General features: G+C 40.6%; 1 protein-coding gene across 6 annotated transcripts in view; it reads left to right on the plus strand.

Moving 5' to 3' along the window:
* The window catches only part of TAOK3 (TAO kinase 3), a 74,636-nt gene that overhangs the window by 19,640 nt on the left and 33,129 nt on the right, over positions 1–21,867 (plus strand). For 4 of the 6 annotated variants that reach the window (XM_042441481.1, XM_042441482.1, XM_042441484.1 and 1 more), the window contains exons 2-13: positions 1,005–1,106; positions 2,561–2,772; positions 4,754–4,825; positions 5,752–5,853; positions 6,121–6,166; positions 7,157–7,253; positions 8,099–8,212; positions 9,227–9,318; positions 10,817–10,910; positions 12,434–12,515; positions 12,847–13,014; positions 16,556–16,762. In XM_042441481.1, the coding sequence (XP_042297415.1) occupies positions 2,653–2,772; positions 4,754–4,825; positions 5,752–5,853; positions 6,121–6,166; positions 7,157–7,253; positions 8,099–8,212; positions 9,227–9,318; positions 10,817–10,910; positions 12,434–12,515; positions 12,847–13,014; positions 16,556–16,762 (1,194 nt within the window). In that variant the 5' untranslated portion in view covers positions 1,005–1,106; positions 2,561–2,652. Of the gene's footprint in view, positions 1–1,004; positions 1,107–2,560; positions 2,773–4,753; positions 4,826–5,751; positions 5,854–6,120; positions 6,167–7,156; positions 7,254–8,098; positions 8,213–9,226; positions 9,319–10,816; positions 10,911–12,433; positions 12,516–12,846; positions 13,015–16,555; positions 16,763–20,928; positions 21,161–21,867 lie in introns of those variants that run through there. The other 2 variants (XM_042441485.1, XM_042441486.1) reach the window with 2 other exon arrangements.

Here is a 21,867-nt window from a genome sequence, read left to right on the forward strand (position 1 = left end):
TGGATGAATCCTTAGTCATACTATCAGATGATTTGAAGTCTCCAAACAATTGCCTTGCAGTAGACTCACAACAGTGGCACACTTTGGCAGGGGGAAGCCTATACAGATACGTATTTGGTCAGGTTAGTGCTTGGCCAGTGAATTAGACAGTAAAAATCAGTGCAGAGAAGCCTGTGTTTCTGGCATGGAGTTTCAGTGCATAATGAGAGCTTTAAATACTAGCTTTGTAGTGCTAAAGAACCAAGATAGCAGGTGTGAACAAAAGGGGTTGGGATATTCAAATCAGATTGCTGACATTTGTTCAGTTGTCTATACAACAGCTGTGCAAGGTAGGCCAGAGTTATCCCCATATTGCAAATGGGAATTTGGGCTGAGAGAATGGCAACTTAACTGAAGCTGCTGAAAGAGTTCATTGTTGGAAGGTTTTGAACTGGAAGGCTTCCTGCATGTAGCCTTACCAAACTATGCTTTGCTGGTTTTTGTTAGTGTTGAACCATAATGGAAAGGGCTGTTTCATATGGTGCCAGATCTATTGTATGCATGGAGAGTGTACTCTATAATGTAGCGATGAGGACATTCTGGCCTGCAGGCTGGTTATGGACCATGAGAAATCTTCATTTGCCCCTCCAGCTACCTCTTTTCAAGAGTACTGGATTGTTATCATACATAATTTTTTATGTGTTGATGTATAAGTATGTACATTCTCATTCACAGGCCAATACAATATGTGTAAGGTTGGAGGTAAGAGGATACTGAGAAGAGAAAATTACTATTTTTGACGACAAGAGAAGAATAAAGTTTTGCCTTTTTGCTCTCTGATTTCTTCATGGCCCAGATGGGGGAAAAACAGCCGTTTGGATGGCAAGGGGTAGAGGGCAAAGGCAGAGAACTGGTTAAGTGGAACTATTGGTAGTTGGGTCAGAAGTCATCCATGCATCAAACAGCTACTCCTTTGTCCATTCTGTTGCCTATTTTAATTATTGCTACTTTGTCCATCTCCACAGGTCAGAAGATCAGAGTCTGTAGAGGCAACAGAAAAGGAACTCCATGGTTTCTGCTGAAATGAGTCTGAACCATAGAATATGGTCAATGTCTCAGTTACCCAGGTATGCTGAAATGCCACTTTAACAACTTTACAGTGATAGGGACCATAAACATGGAGAGGCATCCTCAGCCTCCAAGCTTCATGAAGTATCATTATGAACTAACTACATTACCGCATGACATCCAACTGCAGCCACATAACATTTTGATCTGTCTTTGGGTTTCGTAAGACTCAACACACGTACAGGTACCCTTCAGTGAACAAAGGCAGTTTACACTTTCCCAGCCCTGCTTCCTCTTTTCCTCTGTCTAGCTGGAAGCTTTTTTAGCAGCTTTGGCATTGGAGGGTGGTGAAGGAGGTCTGGAGAAACACAGACTCTTCCTGTTGAGTTGCAGCAGTGTCTCTGAAATAAATAATGTAATAAAGCTTGAGCTGGGAAAGATTGGTATTCTACTCTAGCCAAACCTTCAGTAACTATGGGTGCCTGCCTACAACAGGCAAGATAAACAGCAGCTGCATCCAGAATCCCTTACTGCGCGTGTGTTAACAGAGAAACGAGGAAAGCAAATTAGTTTGCCTCACTAGCTCTCCCGTGTTAAAAAAGCATAAATCTAGAAAGTTGGCTTCCAAAATGGAATTCACAAAAGAAGTGAAGGCTGGTAAAAGGAAAAGTAATCCCTGGATGCCTTTTGGAAGAGGTCTTCAAGTGGTCCCTGGAAGGTTAACATGCTTTTGCTTACTTGTGCAAGACTTAATTGACTTCGTTGTTTCATTTCGCCTGTGAATAGTGCTTGATTTTGAATTAAAAAATTGTTGAAATGTTTTGAACTGCTGTTTCTATTCCCATTCTTTCCATGTAATTTCTGCCACTTTTAAAGAGGTAGTGGCCTGGGGCACATCTCTTTCATTAACTTAGGTGTATGTTCCACTTAGCTGTGAAGCACTTGCTTCTTGAGGGCCATTTCGACTGTATTGCTCATCATTCCCTTCTAGCAACTAACTGAAGCCATAGAAAGAGCAGCAGTTCAAGCAACAGCAGAGACATTTTAACCCTAGGGAGTGGGCAGGTAACGTCATTGCTGTTTCCACTGCTTCAGTCACCACAGCTGCACATACTCTCCAGCTGCCCAGTAAATGTTCCAGCCCAGTGGATAAAATTGGGGAGAGGATCTATTTTCCTAGAGGGGGCACTGTGAGGATTTAAAAGAACAGTTGGAACACAGTACCTTCTTCTATACCATGCAGCCAGGTTATTTTTTAAAACCCTTTGTGTATTTAATATTTTATTTTACACTCTCAATGCCCATTGTTGAGGAGAAAGGCAGGATACAATTATTATTATTATTATCATCATCATCATCATTCGTTCAACTGTTAAATAATACTGCCTATGAAAACAGAGGAAAGGCATCCCCTCCCCTCAAATTATTTCTTTGAATCTCTGCATAAAACAGTGAATGACAGTGGTTAGAAAAACATAATTAGTTAATTGTCCATGTTTTTTTTCCTATAAAGGTTCTGATTTGTCACCTGCAAAATCCTTTGTCAATGAAGAAAGAAACTGCTTGGGAATTTGAGCTGGGAGCCAGGTCCTAATACTGTTCAACATGCGTAAAGGAATACCAAAGGACCCAGATATAGCTGACCTGTTCTACAAAGATGATCCTCAGGAACTGTTTGTGGGTTTACATGAAATTGGACATGGAAGTTTTGGCGCTGTTTACTTTGTAAGTGGTTTTTGCTTTCTAATTTCAGTCTAAAGGAGGAAGGAAACAAAATCTTTGTAATAATACGTTTGAGAAAGATACTGTCACAATTCTTGAAAATTGCTTGACCCTTCTTTCCCTTCCTCCCACCATTCCAATATGGCATCATGACACAGATAAAGAAAAATACATACGGTTTCTGGTTTCTTTTTGTTGTTCCTCATTTTGGAAACAACACAGGGACTATGAGGACCAAAAATCAGCATGAAACAGAAATCTGGGATTTCTGGCCAGTGCTTTTATGCTGCAAAGTGACAGGTTTGCTCAACATGAGCAAAATGGTGGGTAGAGGTCTGTATAGAAGTGCCCACTCTTCTACTTTTTCCTGGTCTGTGTTCTTGGTTCTCTGATTTGTCAAATAGGTAAAAGCGGTGAGGGGAAGGTGAAAGGAGCAGAAGAAAAGTGACGGATGGGAGAAGGAGAAGCATAGATGTGCCTGTCGCTTTTTCCCTTTAAATGCCCTTTCCTTTGCTATTCTGCAGGAGAGAAATGATATCAAGGGTTCCCAGATGCCTAGTTTTTATTCCATGTTTTATTACAATTGGGTTATTCTTCCAAATTCGCACCAAAAAGGGCTGAAACAATCCTCATCTGACTAATGGATGCACATGCATAGCACTCTTTACACTTTCTCTGTGTGTATCATGTGTTGATGATATCCTCTGAGGCTAAGATGTGGAGGCTGCAGATGGTGGTGGGTGCTATGTCTGAGTGATTGTACCTTGCCTAGGGCTCCACCGTGAGTTTGTGGCCAAGATGAGACTTGGATCAGGGACCCCCTGTGGTTCCTCATTAAATTAATAAAGACAAACATTGACAGTTTAAAGAGTACTTCATGTCACTGGGTAGTCTCCTGTTTTGGATACTGTCGGCTGCAAAAGATGGCTGCTTGTGTGCTAACTAAAGGAGGTGACCCAGTTTTATAAATGAAGTAGATTGAACTTATTAGTTCCTCTGCTTTGCAGAAATGATGCAGTACTCCTTGAAAATGAGGCAGTGCCACTTAAAGCAGCCTGCTGCACAGCATTACTTACAGTCTGTTTGATGAGCATGTTATTTAACTGTAAGATGTCTCAGGCTGTGGATTAGTCCTTCAAGGAAAGTAGAGCCCTGCTGCTTTAATCATTTAAAGCTCCACCATACAGCACCATAAAGCTTTCTGTGGGGAACAGTTCTCCTCCCAGTGATCTTGGTGGAGATCACACCAAGCGGTCTCTTGCCACACCTTTGCCAGCTTCTGGTACATTGCTCCTTTTAAGCACTTGGGGTGGAAAAATAGCATCAGACATTACTGCCATCATTGCAAGTGCATTGGGAGGCCTTCGTTTTTATTAATAGAATAACGCTGAACCAATGACTCACTTGAACCTATAAATAACACATTTTAGAAATAACAGCTCTTCTGAGGTGCAGTTTCCCTTCAATTCCCATCCGAAGCGCTGGTATGGGTGTCAGCAGGAGTTGTAACATGACTCTTCAAATGTTAAAACGCCTTCAGATAATGTGAAACGTAGCCAGTATTAGGGAGGGGAGACAAAAGAGCACACACAAAGTAATATGTCAGAACGTTGACATAGGGACTCTGACAACAAGACCCATGTCTTTCCAGGAGGTTGTTGCCACTGGCTTAGCAACCATCCCTAGGCTGTTACCAGTACAGCTGGGCAGAGGTAGCTACTGCCTTCAGTGGCGGTTGGATGAAGCAAGAGGCCACTCTTTTCCTCCCTTAAAATCATAGCACCCAGAGCTATCCAGTGAAGCTAAATGATGGAACAGTACTTCCTACAGCACATAGGTAAACTGTCACCATTGCTGCCACATAGTGCAACTGTGATCACTGTGACGTATAAGGGAGTTAGACAAATTAATGTATTGCCTAGTTTGATGAGCAAATCTGTTAAGTTTTACTTCTTGCCTTTTCTCTTCCCACTCCAATTTTCAGGCTACCAATGCCCGCACTAATGAAGTGGTGGCAATCAAGAAAATGTCCTACAGTGGAAAGCAAACAAATGAGGTAAGAAGGACAAAACACTGTACACTAGTGACCTCCAGTAGTGCACCATTGCTTTTCTTTACATTAAAGCAGAAAGACAGCCCTTTCAGTTGTGTGTTGTCTTTTTTAATAGAAAACCTCTTTAAAAATTTAAAATTGAATCAGCATTTGCTTGTTAATGAAGGAAAATGAGAATATAGACACTGAACAACTTGTGGCATTCAAAGGGATCTTGTAGCACCTTTGAGACTAACTGGGAGAAAGAAGTTGGGAGCATAAATCTTCATAGACTCAAGCCTTCATCAGATGGATGCAGTGAAATGCCTCGGAACAGACCTTCATGGTCATGAATGAACAGGTTGCATATGTGAATAGCAAGAGAAATATAAAACTTGTGGGTATGGTGATGAGGTGGGCAAAAGCAGGAGGGGAGATGTTGCCTGAAGCCAAGTTGAGTAGATAACCATATGAAAAGTGGAGGGAGTTCTTGGAGTGTAGTGTGGTGCTGGCTGAGAAACAGAAAAGTGATGTGATAAACTGGCCAAGAGAGCCCTCATGAGGCTGTGGGCTTAAACTAGTGTTATAATATGTGTAGTATTCCAGGAAACCATTGTCTTTATTTGGCCCACCTTGATGGATGGAAATCTGTGGATATTTTCAATTCTGCTGTTTCTCTTTCCAATCTCCCTTCGTAGTTTTTTGTTGAAGGACTGCTGTTCTGAGTTCCTAGATGGAATGATCTTCAGCAGCTCTAAAGTGGAGGGGTGCTTTGGTTGCGGTTCTCAAATCTTTTTGTCCAGATATAATACTCCTTGTTTAATGACAGAAAATACTTCTGATCTTACCCTCCTCTAGAAATGCTATTTTGCTTTTGTGCCTATGTGGTGCTCTAGGTAATGCAAGGTCTGATAGTTAACCAAATTCCTTTTGTCTTTTTTTAAAAACAGAAATGGCAGGATATTATCAAGGAAGTGAAATTTCTACGACAGTTAAAACACCCCAACACCATAGAATATAAGGGCTGTTACTTGAAAGAACATACTGCCTGGGTGAGTTTTTAACAGAATTCTGTGTTGACTCCTGCGGTTTTTCTGTTTCGACAAGTTTTTCTTTCTTGGATGTAAAATTGAATATAGATCGTGTATGAAATTCACAGGGTTGCTATAAGTCAACAGGTGACTCGAAGGCACGTACATATACATTGTTAACACAGTTTAGATCTTCAGTATAGATTTGCTCTTTTAAAATATTGTCAGACTTATAGCCACCTGTTATCCCTGCTCTTTAATGACAGCATTTGTTTCTGTCTCTTGCAGTTAGTGATGGAGTATTGTTTAGGATCAGCTTCGGATTTGTTAGAAGGTAAGCCTTGAAATATTTGTGTCGTGTTTCTTTGCCAGTATGATTGTGGTTTAGAGGAGGGCAACATTTTATAGGTGATTCATAATTTAGTGCAGATGTAGTATCGTTCTTTCTCTTTAGTATATGGATGGTTTCTGTCTCTTGGAGTGCATTCACATCTGGCTGGCTATTTCTTTTCATTGTTTCCATAGTGTCTACAGACAGCTGGGTTAAACTAATTCATGTCTGCAGATTGTCTGTAGACTTGTAGTTTGACTTGAATCATATCGGGTTTGATTAAGATATGATTTTAATAGAGGATTGCAGGACCTGGGCAGTGCAGTGAAGGGTAGGGAATGGAGATGTCTCATCCACAGAGTCACCATGAGTTGAGATCAGCTTGTAGGCAGTTAACAACAAAAGAGGATTGCTATATAAAGAGAGTGAGAAGAAAAATTACAATATCAGTGCATATGCTTCTAATGTTATATGCCTCAGTATTGGCACTGGGGTATGTAATATTCCCTAGTTGCATTGACTATTTCCTGGGACAACAGCAAGGCTGTGCAGTTGTAATTACATCTATTTACACTTCATTTCAGTTCATAGTGAGAGCTAAGCAGATAAGATGAAACGTTCCCAAAATTGTTGAGTTTTGAAAGAAGGACACTATATTCATTTTGTAGGGAAAGGAGTACGAGGCATGAGGAGCATCAGTGTAGGATTTACATCAAAGACTTGGGGTGACACCTGGTGATAGATTTGAAAGAGTGACGATCACAGACAGGAATATATGGGTAGAAAAATGCATTAAGTCTATTCTTGGCGTGGCCTGTGCTTTCAGCAACAACCTACCCCAGTCTTTATCCTCATGAACAGAAAGAGATTCCTGTCTTTGCAGATTTTATCATCATGGCAATTTATTGGCAGAGTATATACAACCATTCCTACCACAATATTACATAACACTGTGTCCAATTTTCTGTCCCTTCCTTCTCTCTTCTAATTCAGTTCACAAGAAGCCACTTCAAGAAGTAGAGATAGCTGCCATTACCGATGGTGCCTTGCAGGGGCTGGCCTACCTGCATTCTCATTGTAAGATACACAGGTAAGAGCATAAACCCTTTTATTACCTTTCTTTGCATTGATGCATTAATTCATCCAACTGAGGAGGTAGCATTCCACCTATTTCAGATGAATTTGTAATGATCTCTCCCTCTTCCTGACGGTCAGGTTCACAATCTGTAGACACTTTTAGATCGAGTTTGGATCTAAACTGTCTTCAGATGTCTAAATGGCTTCTGTTGTATGAAGCACCTTCCAACAGCTAATGTTGGTTAGCTAGCTGTTAGTTATTCAGTGGTAACATCCTGAATGCTTTGTTTGTGGGCTTGCCTTTACATGGTAGCTTGAATTGATCCAAAATACACTTGTTTGAGTACTAATTGGGACTGGTTTTTTTGTAGCATGTTTCACAGATTCTTAAATACCTGTTTTTTCATATACCAAACTTAAACCTAAGTTTTACCATGCTAGAGCGTATAGTGATTTCTGCTGTTCTCACTGAATCTTAGAATTTTCCTCTTATACACTTCATCTGTTTCCCTGTGCCTTGATGCACACATAGTACAATGAACTATGTGAAAGAGAAATATACCTAACCTTGGTTTGCTTCTCATCCTGAGAGTCAGTTGTGATCCTTTGATTGTGTCTTTCCATGCATTTATAAAAAATGTTGGAAGTGCACAGTGAGAAGGGAGGTCTTCTTGGGACTGATGTCAAATTGAAGGCCAGCTGATAAGCCCTTGAGATAGTTCTCTTCTCTCTGCCCTGCTACTGTCTGTCAGTCTCTTCGCTCATAGTTAGTGAGGGTAGTTTAAAGCTATAGGGTGCTTAGCTCAGATTACAAAGAGATCCCTGTTGTAACCAGTTTTTCTTTTTTCTGTTTAAAAGGGACATTAAAGCAGGTAATATTCTCCTAACAGAGCCAGGTCAGGTGAAGCTGGCTGATTTTGGGTCTGCATCTATAGCCTCTCCTGCCAACTCCTTCGTGGGGACCCCTTACTGGTAAGTGAAGCTGGAGTGAAATTTTCTTTTAGTTATTCACAGATTGCTTTAAAAAACACAGGATCTTGATCCAGCCTGCAAATATAGTGCTGAACTTAACTATACTATGCAATATAGTGTCCAGTGTTGAGTGAAGTGCTGAGGAAATAGACTTCCAGGGAGAAAAATGGCAACTGTTTAATTTACTCAAGCAGTTGGTGCATAATACTCATACTTTTGTCACTGACACTTATTGGTACTGCCTATTGCATCCTTGCAGTACAGGCCTATCATTCATTATGATATTCAGCCTGATATCTTTTTGCTCATCCACCCCAGTATATGCTTATGGTACACACTCTCCCTGAAATTTACTCCGCATAAAACCTGCAAGAAAACTCTGCTCATGTAGGATTTCTATTCATGCCAACCATAGTTGAGTTTCAAATGGATGACATCCTCCCTGGTTGTCATCTGCCTGCCCTAATGGTGCCTAAAATCTGCTGCCTTAGAACAAATGTCTTAACCTTGCCTCTAGGGTTTTCTATAGATGGGGAAGGCTGTAGAGGTGGTTTCTATGAAGTATTATCACCTCCATATTTCAGATTAGGAGAAGTAGAAGCTACATAATATCTTTACTACATAGGCAAAATTATTAAGGGAGGTCCTTATCAACTGCATGCACCCCCACACCCACCCAGTGCTGGAAAAAAAGGTGACCACAAAAAAGACAAGTACCATGTCTGGAAGCCACTTGTATGTGCTGCTGTTTAAAGCTTGTTTCAGACCTTTGAGTGTTTTCATGTATGTGTGGGAGTGTGTGCAGCCCACTGATGTCTAAAAGATAGCAAACTCAAAGAAGTTATGTGCCACTGTATTACTTTTCCAGAATGGTTTAATTCTGCTCCGTGCTAGTTATCTTACATTCTGGGGCTGCTCTGATGGAGAATATCATTTAGATGTGAACAGTGTCCCCCTCCTATGATGCTGTTTTTGCATTGCATAACCTGCTCTCTTTGTATCCTCCTATGGTAGGATGGCTCCCGAGGTAATCCTGGCTATGGATGAAGGACAGTATGATGGAAAGGTAGATGTTTGGTCTCTTGGAATCACTTGCATAGAGTTAGGTGAGTAAAGTGTCACACTACAAATCACCAACCTGTTGCATTTGTTGTTGTTATTCAGCAAAGACCAAGTTTATATTCTCGGTGTATTTTATCACACAAACAATCAGTTAATTGGCAGTCAGGCTCTTAATATGTCACCATCTAGTAATAAGGTCTTCATGGTTACGCAGTGGTACATGAGATGAGGCAGTGCCCAAAGAGAAATGTGGAGTTGGAACATGAACTATCTCTGACAAGTGGTAAAATGGGTGTGTGTGTGTGTGTGTGTGTGTGGATTTTTTGGAAAGTGAAATTGTCAGCAGATTTTTCCGCACACTTAAATAGCTTTGGTATGGCCAGATGAGATAAATTGCTTCAGCCAGTGGTCTGTAAGAACATGATTGAAACTATGCTGGATCAGATCAAGGGTCTGTCTCAGGGTGAGGAACCTGTGGTCCTTCAGATGTTGCTAGATTACACTTCCCATCGTCCCTGGCTTTTGCATGTGCTGGCTGGAACTGATGAGAATTAATACCTGAAGCCAATTAGAGTTGCCATCATAGTCCAGCATTACAGAGGCCTCTAAAGCCCACAAGCAGGACATCGGCACAGTGGGATCTTTTGATTCATGTTGTTCAACAACTGAGAAACAAAGGAGTCCTGCATATTATGGTTGGGGTAATAGGTAACCATCATGACAAGAAGCAGTGTTGGGAAGAGGGTATAGGTATATTACTTTTGATGTGTAGGCACAATTAATCATTAATGCAATTATATATGATGAAGTGTTCAGTTATTCATGAATGCCTATGCCAGATAGAATGTACTGTTTTTAAGGTGCCACATGACACTTTGTTATTTTTGTCAAATTTAAATTTCCTTTGAAAACAAACAAACAAACATCCCAACTACTGCTCCTATCCAGAAATCTCATAGACCAATATGCTCCACCATAGAGAAGCCTTTGTGGCTACCTTCCACATCCTTGAATTGAAAAGACAGGAGCATGCAGAGTTGCTGCTTGGCTTCAAAATTTTGGACATGTTGGGGATATCTAGTGAATAAGAAAATGTAGTGTTCACAATGAGAAGGAAGCCCTTCATAGTTCATCACTATGGTTGATGGAAGCTGAAGAATTTAGGCAAAATGAGGAAATGTGTGCAAACTGGCAGGTTCAGGGCCTTGGACAACTTTACAGTTTAGACCCAAAGTGGACTGCACAAGTTGCTATTAATGGTACTTTCTAACAGATTATGTGAAAGGCTGGCCAGTGTGGAGGAGTGTCCCATACTGTATTCCTTCAAAACTCCAGAGGAGAACAGCAGTTTTTCAGAGTTATTCAACAACAACAACAAAAAAAAAATGCAATGTAATCCAAATACTGTACCAGTAGAATATGTATCTGGAAAAACATTTCACATGTCTTAAGTAGTGGACATAGAGTTCTTGGATCTGTGATGCTCTGTGAGGACTCAGTTAATCCACCTCTTTTCATTGCTCCTCTTCCTTTTCCATGCAGCTGAACGGAAACCTCCCCTCTTCAATATGAATGCTATGAGTGCCTTATATCACATAGCCCAGAACGACTCCCCAATGCTACAGTCAAATGAATGGTAAGCACTGCAGTCCAACTTCTGCTTTTGAAAATTCTTGGGATGGCCTTTTACAACTTTTTCTTCTGTGTTATACAGGATGACACATTGCTTCTATTTCATCTGTATCCGTGAAGTGCATGTTGTTGTGATGCACTGAATACACAATGGTGGTGTGACTATAGGAGGTCCAGATTCCAAAGCCCACTCAGTGGCTCCATGCTTTGTGTGCCTGTCAGGGTTGCCTCTGGCTGGTGCTTTTCTGGAGCAAGCTCATGAAGCATGAATGACAGAAGCATCCCTTAAAATGTCTGTGTCTGTGTGCATACTCATGCTTTTGTGCTCTTAAGAATCTGCCTTGTACCTGTTTGTCCATGTAGCCCAGGATTGTCTCCTCTGACAGGAAGAAGCTCCTGAGGTGTCAGGCTCCAAACATCTAGTCCCTTTGATTGGGATTATGGAGTTTGAACCTGAAACAGTCTGCATGAAAAGCAGGTTCCCCACCACTCAGCTGTGGTCCATATGTGTTGTTTGTACATCATGTCTTCCATGCAGAAAATACCACTGTATCCTCATGCAACCACCTCATCTTTTAATTAAAATAGAAAAACGTGCAGATCTTTGAAATGCTACTTTTATTCCATAGTCCCCCAGCTAATGTGGCTGAATTCTGAAAATGTGAATATATTCCTCCATGATATAGGTATATGCAGTTGAAAATCATCACAAAAGAACAGAGAAGGAGAGATGAAGTTTGTCTAGATACAAATATATGTATTACTTTTGAACATACTTAATTCAAATAATTGTAACAGATGTGTGTGACAAGCTAAGTGTCTCTAATGTGCATATTGTGTTGTGGATAAAGCTGGCTTGTTTCTCCATCTTGTACTGTCTTTATGCAGCCCATTTTGTGTTTTGTTGTCACTATTGTGAACCATTTTAAGCTTAAGACAGGTCAGGTAATAGTGTCTTAGATAAAAGAAGGTGCTTCTGCTCAGAACTGATGCTTGTGTTACACCATATGCTTTCAAATGTACATGGTGAATAGCCACCATGGCAGCTGCAACAGCACTTAGCCACACATCTACATTATCATGTTTTCACAGACCACCCAAAACTATAGTGGAGTCCACTCTCTTGAAATAAATTAGAAGTAGTTTTTATACCTTTTAAGTATCACTCCTTTACTGTTCAAGTCTCCAAATGCAATATAACCTCCTTTCAATGTGCTAAGAAGAGAAGTTAAATTAGCTTGAGAGTTGTTTGCCAAAGACCACCCATTAAAACTTACTGGCTAATGAAGAATCTGAGCATGTGGTGCTCACATGTGAAACATTACATACTTATCTCCATATTGGCTGTATTTTTAATGAATTCTTCATTTGGATGATGATTAAGGTAGCTATGTGTGATGAAACCAAGTTTGATTTGATTTCTTTTCCTATTTTATTGTCTTGCTGATTCTTAGCTGGTATGTGCTTTGTGCATTTATGATGCCTAACATGAATGTGTTTTCATGTTTACTCTGTTCTCCTACTTAGGACCGATTCTTTTAGGGGATTTGTTGATTACTGCTTGCAGAAAATACCTCAGGAAAGACCATCGTCGGCAGAACTGTTGCGGGTAATTTCTCAGACGTCTTGGTATATGGCGGGGACATGTCTCGTGATTTGAAGTGGGATCGGAGGGATACCACAATGTCAAAAAAAACCCTTACAATTATTTTTGTTTGGAGTTTATTTTATTATTTGTTTTATTTATTGTATTTGTTTGCAGCATAGTATAGTAAAAAGTCTTAAGTGGTTTACATTGAAAAATTTCTTGCTGCAATTACCATTTTCAAGTCTAATAAAAGTTGCCCTTTTAAAGGTACACCTATTTGCTGGGGTGGTGATGTTGATTTGTATTTCTTCTTTTCTGACCCCAAACATTTCTGTGTCTCTCTTAAAACCAGCACGAGTTTGTTCGCTGTGAGCGGCCTCCACGAGTTCTAATAGATTTGATTCAAAGAACAAAGGATGCGGTGCGAGAACTGGACAACCTTCAGTACCGGAAAATGAAGAAAATCCTCTTCCAAGAGGCCCACAATGGTCCTCTGAATGAATCACAGGAAGAGGAGGAGGTATCAAGTTTATCTATACCAGTGATGGGTAATAATGAGCCCCTTACCGCATGTGGTCTTTCTCATTCTTTTTTTCATGGGCTCCAGCATGACATGTGGATTTTTATTATGAACAGGAATACTTGTGTCTTATTTTTGGTCCATGATGTATTCCCCTTCATTACTGAAACAGAATGCATTGAAGTATCTGAAGCAGTTGAAGCTTGGTGTCATCCATTGCTTTGGGCCATGGAAATAACTTAATCAAACCCAAAAGCAATTACATTTTTTAGTTGATTGTTGCCCACATTTCTATTCAGTGCTCTGGAGAGTATGTTGGGCTTATATCAGATGTGTATGACTAGGTTAACTTGACTGAGCTGGGTCCTGAAAGCTAGGCAAAGACAAGCTGGCCTCAAGAGTGTATCCAGGGATTGGCAATCCTGATGAAATAAGCACCATTGGTAGGCTGGTTAGACCTTGAACCTCTATTTGAAAGGAGCGCCATGGAGTGTATTTGGACAATAAAATGTTTGTAGGCCTTTTCTGATTTCAGAGGATAGTGCTTCATTGGACCTACTGCTTCCATGAACTCCTGCACTGTTTTAGCCCCTGCTAAATTATTGTAGAACAATATTGTTCTAGAAATTATTGGCTAACTATTGGTCCATGGGCTACTTCTGATGCCTTATCATGGATGAATAGGAGGAGAAGCATCTGAGTAATCTGCCTAATTTCAAGGGGGTTTCAGCAGTTGATAGTGTAGTGGAGGAAGATGTCTTAATCTTTGGGTTTTGTTTCCTAAATTTGAAGAGACTGCTTCTTGCTGCTATAGAATCAAAGTGCCCCTCTCCAAAGTGCTAGTGAAATCTACTAAATAGGATGATCCAAAGAACAGAATTTCCTAATCCTTTTAACCTTCTATCCTTGCCTTAAGTTTTCCAGTTCCCAGTTGATCCATGCTGCCAGCTATGGGCCAGCTGTTAATGCAAGTGTGTGTGTGTGTGTGTGTGTGTGTGTGTGTGTCTTTTCCATCTCTGCTTAATCAGTGTTTTCCTTATTTTTGTTTTCTGCATGGAACTCAGGGTCATTTGACTATGTGTTATAATAAGCATTTGTATACTTATTTTTTCTTATTGTTTGCACTGAATGAGGACTGCATCAGGGTCAGATTACTTTTCCTCCCTGTGCCATTGCCCAGTCCCAGTGAGTCTACCTCTATTGGTATTGTTTTTGCAAAGAAAAATTTAGCACCCAGTGGCAAATTCCATGTTTAACATAGCATATGTTTGGTCCTCACTCAAGCTGGAGAAGTCCAAAGAAAGTTCTTTACCCACCCAGACGTTTAAGGCAGTTTACGGAATTGTTAAAGCTAGGGTTTAGGCTTCGAAGTTTTCTATCAAGCACAACGGAGAGACAATATGGTTAAAGCATAGTGAAATGAGTCTTTTGGAGACGCATCAGAAAACAGTGATGGCATGAGTTGCTATCACTGAGACATACTTTTGGAGTGGTCCAGTCAAACTTGCTCGTAGTTCTCCAAATAGTATTTGCATGCAGCATGTGAAATGGAGTGTTTGCAAGCATGTCCAAACATCCCCCTGTAATTGGTGCATGTGTCTGGCTTTTTTAGATGTACACGCGAGACATTACAAAGATTGCAGAACAAACTAACATTTCTGACAGCCTTCAACTATATATATTTATGATATATCAGATCCAAGGCTCTATTAAAGTATAAGCAAAAATGTTGCCATCTGTAACCCTTTGATGCCTGGTGTAAGTCATCTCAGGGTTATTTAGACAAAGATCAACTTTCCAGTTGGGAGAAGTGGAAAAGAAACCACTGCAAAATATCTTATGAGAAAATGACTGTTGTCACGTAGCAGGCTGCAGTGTCCAGTTTCTGTAAAATACAGTTTCCTTTATTATTATCTGTTTCATCCTCCTGAAGTGGGACCCAAGGTGGCTCACAAAAAATGACATGTAGCCATTTCGTTTTTGTGTGACATGCTTGCGCTTAAAAACCACACCCTCCTTTCATTTAGGCCTTAAATATTAAGCAGTTAAATATTAAACTGGTATCAATACTGAGACTGGAGCTGGTGTAGTTTCATCAGCATAAAGTCCTCTCTCATCTCCAAAACAATGGTGGGAACATTCCACCCTACTGGACCCCATTTTCTCCTTTCATATTCTATCATATGGATGATTCCATTCATTTAGGATGGTATCCTTTTTTTGCCCTGAAATGGACCCTGTCACCCCAAAACCTAGAGGACAAATACTGTATAGGCCATTTAGTCACATTTTTAGACATTTTGAGGGGAGGACATTTTGAGGGAGGACTCACCTTTTAAAATATTCTGTGGAGTTGCCCATCCTAGATCTAAATGAAAAAGTACGCAGCTTTGCAACAAGGGCTTAAAGTTGTAAGAAGGGGATCTTCAGTTAGTGAATTAGACATTGCCAGCTAACTAATCGCCAACTGTTAGAAGTAAGGAGGCTACCTTTTGGAAGAGAAAAAGTTTTTCAGCTTCTAGTATTTTTCTCCAGGAAAAGTCAGCGTTCTCGAGGTGGTGAATTGTAAAGAGATTCCTACTAGTGGTCCACTCTCTGCTCAGAACCCTGTATACCACATCTCAAAGTCAGATATCGCTGCTGGATTTTTAAAATGGCAGATTCAAATACAGGGGTAGAAAAAATAGGGACCAGTGTGTATTTAAAGTCCATAGAAAATTCCTATGATGTTGTTGCGTGTGTGTGTGTGTTTATGATTCCCTCTACATTCTTTATATGCACAGGGCTATGTTCATGTCCTCTTATGTTGGGTTATGTCTGCACTACCTGTTCTTGGGATTCTGTTCATTATGCTATTGCTGTTGCGTGCCTTCAAGTCATTTCTGACTTATGGTGACCCTATCACAGGATTTTCGTGGCAAGATTATTTTTCAGAGGGCATTTAACATTGCCTTCCTCGGGAAGCTGTGGGAACATGTCTTGTCCAAGATCACCCAGTGAGTTTGTGTGGCCAAGTGGGGAGTTGAACCTTGGTCTCCAGAGGCCTAGTCCAACATACAAACCATTGTACCACACTGGTCTGTAGTAATGGGTTGCCCTTGTGGAATACCATTACCCACATTTCACATAAGTGGGTCCAACCTGCCTGGTGTCCTCAGTTGCTAGCAATGATTGTTTAGATCATTGTTTTCCATCTCATTCCACCCCCCAACCTTTACCCCTCTCCTTTTTCTCCATTTTTTGTTAGAGCTTTTAACAAATGTAACCTTTTCACTAATTTTCAGAGACCTCTTTCCAGTCTTTTTTTTTTTTTTTTAAATCTGAGTATTTTCTGGACTGTGCCCTGGAATGGGCATGTCCTCACTGAAGCCTTGTCTTACCTCTACCGCCGTATCTGACCAAAGGCGATGTACCAAGACGAATCAAAGTGTTCCTTTCTGCAGGGTTGCCTTTAACAGAACACTTGCCGCTGCAGAAATGTGTGTGCAGGAGTTTGCCTCCTGTGGTATTTTGTTTAACCCTCCTGCCCCTTGTTTTGTAGGACAGTGAGCATGGGACAAACCTGAGTAGGATGATGGACAGTCTGGGCAGCAACCATTCTATCCCCAGCATGTCTGTAAGCACAGGCAGTCAGAGCAGCAGTGTCAACAGCATTCAGGAGGTCATGGATGAGAGCAGCTCTGAGCTGGTCATGATGCATGACGACGAGAGCACCATTAATTCCACTTCCTCTGTTGTGCACAAGAAGGTATGTTTGCTGGTGCTCTCTCCCCAGCCTCAGGCAATCTCTGCTTTGTTGCTCTTTCTTCTTCCGGTCTATAAAGGCACTCTCAGTTCACCCATAAAGCTAGTTGAAAGAAGTAGGGCCTGTGCCACTCCTGACTTTAGCACTGCTGCCAGGTTTTCCTGATGTGCATTTTTAAAATGCATGTAGGTGCATACCTTTTATTATAGCGTTGAGGAAATGAGACATGTGTATGAGATCTGCGGACTTTCAGGAGACAAGGGAGAAATTGGATTGTCCTTTAAGAGAATGTTCTTCAGTCTCTTCCCCTCATTTTGCACCCCAAAATTGCATGTAAACCCTTTTCCTTGCCTGTAACACCACCTTGTCTTCTGAACATCTGTCTCCCCCAAGTGGTTGTCACATTGGTTGAAACAGTCATATCCATCAAGCTAATACAATAATTTCAGCAACTACCAACCAAATCCTGACGTGTGTGGCTTTCCCCTTTGACAAGTTAACGGCATACTGGACCACTCTCTAGAAGGTATGTTTTTGCGGGTCAACATCAGTATGGCGTTTTTCTTTTTCTGCTTTGTCACCTGGTCTTGACTGGACATTGGGAGTTATGCATTGCGATCCAGTGCAAAGAAAGGTGTTAACACTGGCACTTCCATTGGAGGAATAATTTTAAACCACCTCAGTGGCGTGGTGAACAGGACAGTGGTGAAATGAAGGCAGTGTGCATCATTTTTGTTTTGCTGGTGAGAGTTTCAAAGCTGTTTTAAGGTAATGCACATAATGTTCCTGGGTACAGTAACAAAGCAGTTCATTTTTCAGTTTAATAAGTGTCACCCCTCCCAGAGAAAGTGTTTTAATCCTTGCAGGGTGTTGGGTAATATATTATTTTATGTAGACCCTTGAGAATTAGGAGCAACATTACAAATGTGATAAGCTAATCACATTAATCTAGACCATTGCTTCCCAAACTTTGGTCCTCCAGATGTTTTGGACATAAGCTCCCAGAATTCCTGATTGTTGGCTAGGTTAGCTGGGGCCTCTGGGAGTTGAAGACCCAAAAACCTAGAGGAACAAAGTTTGGGAAAACTAATCTAGGCATATGATGGGATGCTTGAAGTCCCATTTTGTGCCTCTTTGTCCCATTAAAAATCTGTGTTTATAAATGGTTGTAACATTTGCCAGCTGATACTTCATAACATGGAAGAGAGATACAGTTACACTTCCAGATAGTTCCATCATATATTGAAATTTAATTAAATAATACCTGAAAATCCTTTAAAAGGAAAAGAAGATGATAGGAGAAAAATGTTATGCTTTGGGGAGAAGTATCTCTAAACAGCAGATTTCTGAGTATAGATAACTAGGCTCAGATGCAGTATGCTTTACAGTAGAAAGAGCATTGGCAAATATACAGTTGGCCCTTTGTATCCATGGATGCTTTATCCACGGATTCAACCATCCACTGCTTGATTCGTGTGTGTGTGTGTGTGTGTGTGTGTGTGTGTGTGTATTCCAAAAAGCAAACATTGATTTTGCTATTTTTTAATATTTTTAGAAGGGACACCATTTTACAACCCCCTTGTACTTAACGGGACTTGAGCATCCATGGATTTTGGTATCCATGGGTGGGGTGTGTGTGTGTGTGTGTCCTGGAATCAAACCCCAGTGGATACCAAGAGCCGACCATATAGTCTTCCATATGATCTGGAACCATAATGAACTTAAGACTATGAAGACCTTAACTTGGATGCAATATGTTCCCGGTTGTCTAAAACAGAAGTAACAGTGTTGCTTTATGAATATTCTGCCTGTCATATAGGGTAGGTGCTGGAAAACTGCATCCACCTGGCTGTTCTTCTGATGCTGAAGTGAGTTTGTGTCCTGAGCTTAGGAAGGAACTCGATCAGTATAGCTTCTGCAGGATGAAGTTGTGCCTTTTCAACATTCTGGAGTTCTTTTGATAATTTCACTGAGCAGAGACAAAGGGTTGATAAGATGGAAGCCTCTTAACAGCTAAATAAAAGCTTTTGGAAAACCCTCTCACCAAAGTCTCTTATCTTAACAGACGTGGGATGAGGGGACAGGTGATCTTATGAAGTAGATAATACCATAGCCATCCTCACAACAGAGAAAGTATTTAAGAGAGTCAGCCCAAAGTTTGGTATTGTGGCTAGAGCTGTTTAATAGTTTCATCATATATTGAAATTTAATTGCGTGAGAGTACACATGCTTGGAGACGAAAATGTAAAGACCAGAATTAGGAAGAATGGGAAGTTTCTGAACACTTGGAACAAACACAAGGACAAATGAATTTCAGCATAAGTTAGCAGACGGTGATGCCCATTTGGGCAAAAAATTCCAATGTTCCATGTACACTGGTGGGAAACTTCAACTCCGTGTGCAGTGTGAGAGAAGATTATTGGCGTAGTACAGATTATTAGGAGAAGGTTTTTTTAAAAAATGCTATGTATCATAATGCTTTGATATAATCTGGCACATTTAGACTGGGAATACCACATCCTGTTGTGGTCATGCTGTCTCAAAAAAGACACTAGAATACTGGAAGAGGTGCCAAGAAGGCAACCAAAGTACATATGCCCGGCCATGACTACAAATGGATTGCTGGGCTAGATTCACCCACACATTGATCTGTCAGTGCTCTCTTAGGTGCTTAGGATAAACGGGGGGGAACTGTGGGCAGATGGGGAGTAGATAACTTCTTTGAAACCTTTGATTTAAAATAAATTTACCTTCTGTTAATAGAATATACTACTGTGGGGATCTAAAATTCTGTCGCATCTCTTGTTCTGCCATAAATTGTTAGTTGTAGCAGCTAAGGCACTGATCCCCAAAACGGCAAAATCTTTATTAGGTACCTGAGCATCACTATTTTATTTATTTTATAAATATTGAGGCCATTCATACATGAGAAGATGGGCACTTTAAAGTATCCGAACAGGCTATGAAAAGTGGGTGGTTGCTTGTCATTTTCATTGATCTCTCATTATTGGGTTGCAGAATGTAATAATATGACTTCGATTTTTGAACAGTATAGATGTTGCACATGTAAATATGCAAGGATAGGACTCAGGATTAGAACTTTTGACTTGGGTCATCCAATGCATTTTGATTATTTTTCCTCCGAAAAGGAGACTGAACTGCAGCTAAAATATTTAAGGGCCTTCCTTTTCTCCTTTGCATATGCATAGTTAAAGACAACTTGCTTACTAAAAGAAACATTTGAAGTGGACGCATTTGCACATCTGTTCAAAAGATTGGTGGATATATATGTTGGTTCTGTTCCAGGCAAAGAACAGAAATGTGGTTCCACCTGGGTCAAGTGTCAGTAGTTTCTAGAAAATGTGAGCAATCTACCAGGCAAAAAACATCCAAACCCAACCTAGCGGGCTCATAAGAAGCTAATGTTCTTATACAGAACAAGCCAATCTATTCATGAAATCAAATATTGGGTTGCAAGGATTCTGTTCAGGATGTCTAGGAACAGGTTGTGCCTAGACAGACAAATACATCTGTTCCTCACTCAAAAGGTTATCAGAATTGTAGAGCATTGCATAGCTGAAATATGGTACATGCCTACTTCAGAACACACTTATATATGAAATGAAGACTTGTATGCTTTTCTTCTTTGAAATGAGGGATTTATAGGTATGATTCAGAATGGTTGTGTATTTTCATATCATCCCGAAATGGAATGACTTCGTACAGCTGGAGTCTAATATTGCCCTGATTATTAAACATCTGCAAATATGTTTCTATATGTTTGCTTCAAAATAGGAAATGCCTTTGTAGGCTTCCGCAACTCTTTCCGTCCTTTCCCCTAACACAAGATTTGCCATTTTCAGTGCTACAACACACTGAAACTGCCATTTTAGTAAGCCTTCCTCTGTATTTCAAGTGTGTCAATGGACACACTTGGCTCTGGGATTCCAGAGAGTGGTAGTACCAAACAAAACCCAACCCTTTCCAAGCTCTGGATGCGATTCGTATGTTTTTATAGCGGGCTTAGTTATTTGGGACCTGACGTCAAGCCCGATTTCTGCTCAGCTGGAATACAAAGTCCTATAAGTCAAGCAAGGAATCTTGCTCATTGTTCCATTTCTTGTTGCATCCAGGTACTACTTATTTGGAGTGTAGTTTCCTAATGACACATCTATATATTGGCACTTGGATCATTTCCAACACAACAGAAGATTCCTAGTTTCAGAATTCTGCAGAAATGTAAAATAAACGGTACACATCCTGAAAAGTGATTGTACTGCAATTCTCTTATCTGCCTCCCAAGCACAACTGATGCAGTAGAACATGCATTGCTAAAATAGTAATGGTACTAAGGTCTCCCGCGCCGACAGTGTCCATTGCTGTATCACATGTCAAAGACAGGTAAGTCTCCACCCCAACTGAAGAAAGGTTATAGCAATTTGGATTTGGGAATGAGAAACCAAGTCTCTCTGTGTCAGTGCTCTAGCGTCTACAAACCTGTGGTGGTTTCCTGGAGCCTGCATGAACAATACCAGGGAAGGAGTGCCAAAACTGACAAGAACCTGAGTGAACCTTCTGCCTGGTAACCCAGGTACTCATGTATTAATATATATTTGTGGCATTAATTTTACTGCATGAAAAAGAACCAAAATCAAATGATGTTATGAGAAGAAACCTAATGTCGACCTAATGTGGTGGTGTTATCTCTAGGTAGCCAGGTGAAACATGTTTATCAATCTTTGATATGAGAAGAGGTGACCTATGTTCAGACAGGGCTGCATAATCTGCTGGAAGTGCTGTTTTTTGCAATGCTTCCCTTCCCCTTGTCTGGAAAATCTTTACCAGTGTGCTTAACTCTGAGGCAGAAGGTTTAATCCATAAGGATACTTATTGCTTTTTGGGGGGGTGGGGGGGTGGAGGCATTTTTACTACTAGTTTCCATTCTATCTGTCTTGGGCCTTCATAGTTAATTGAGCCTTCATACTTTAGCAGGATCTGCCACACTTGGACATATGCCAGTTAAGTGTCAAAAACGTGGAGCTGTCAGTCAACATCAGCATTCTGGATCACATTCCAAATCAAGTCTCAAGATCCTGGAAAATGGGAAG

Source organism: Sceloporus undulatus, chromosome 10 (genome assembly GCF_019175285.1).
Source record: "Sceloporus undulatus isolate JIND9_A2432 ecotype Alabama chromosome 10, SceUnd_v1.1, whole genome shotgun sequence".
NCBI lineage: Eukaryota > Metazoa > Chordata > Lepidosauria > Squamata > Phrynosomatidae > Sceloporus > Sceloporus undulatus.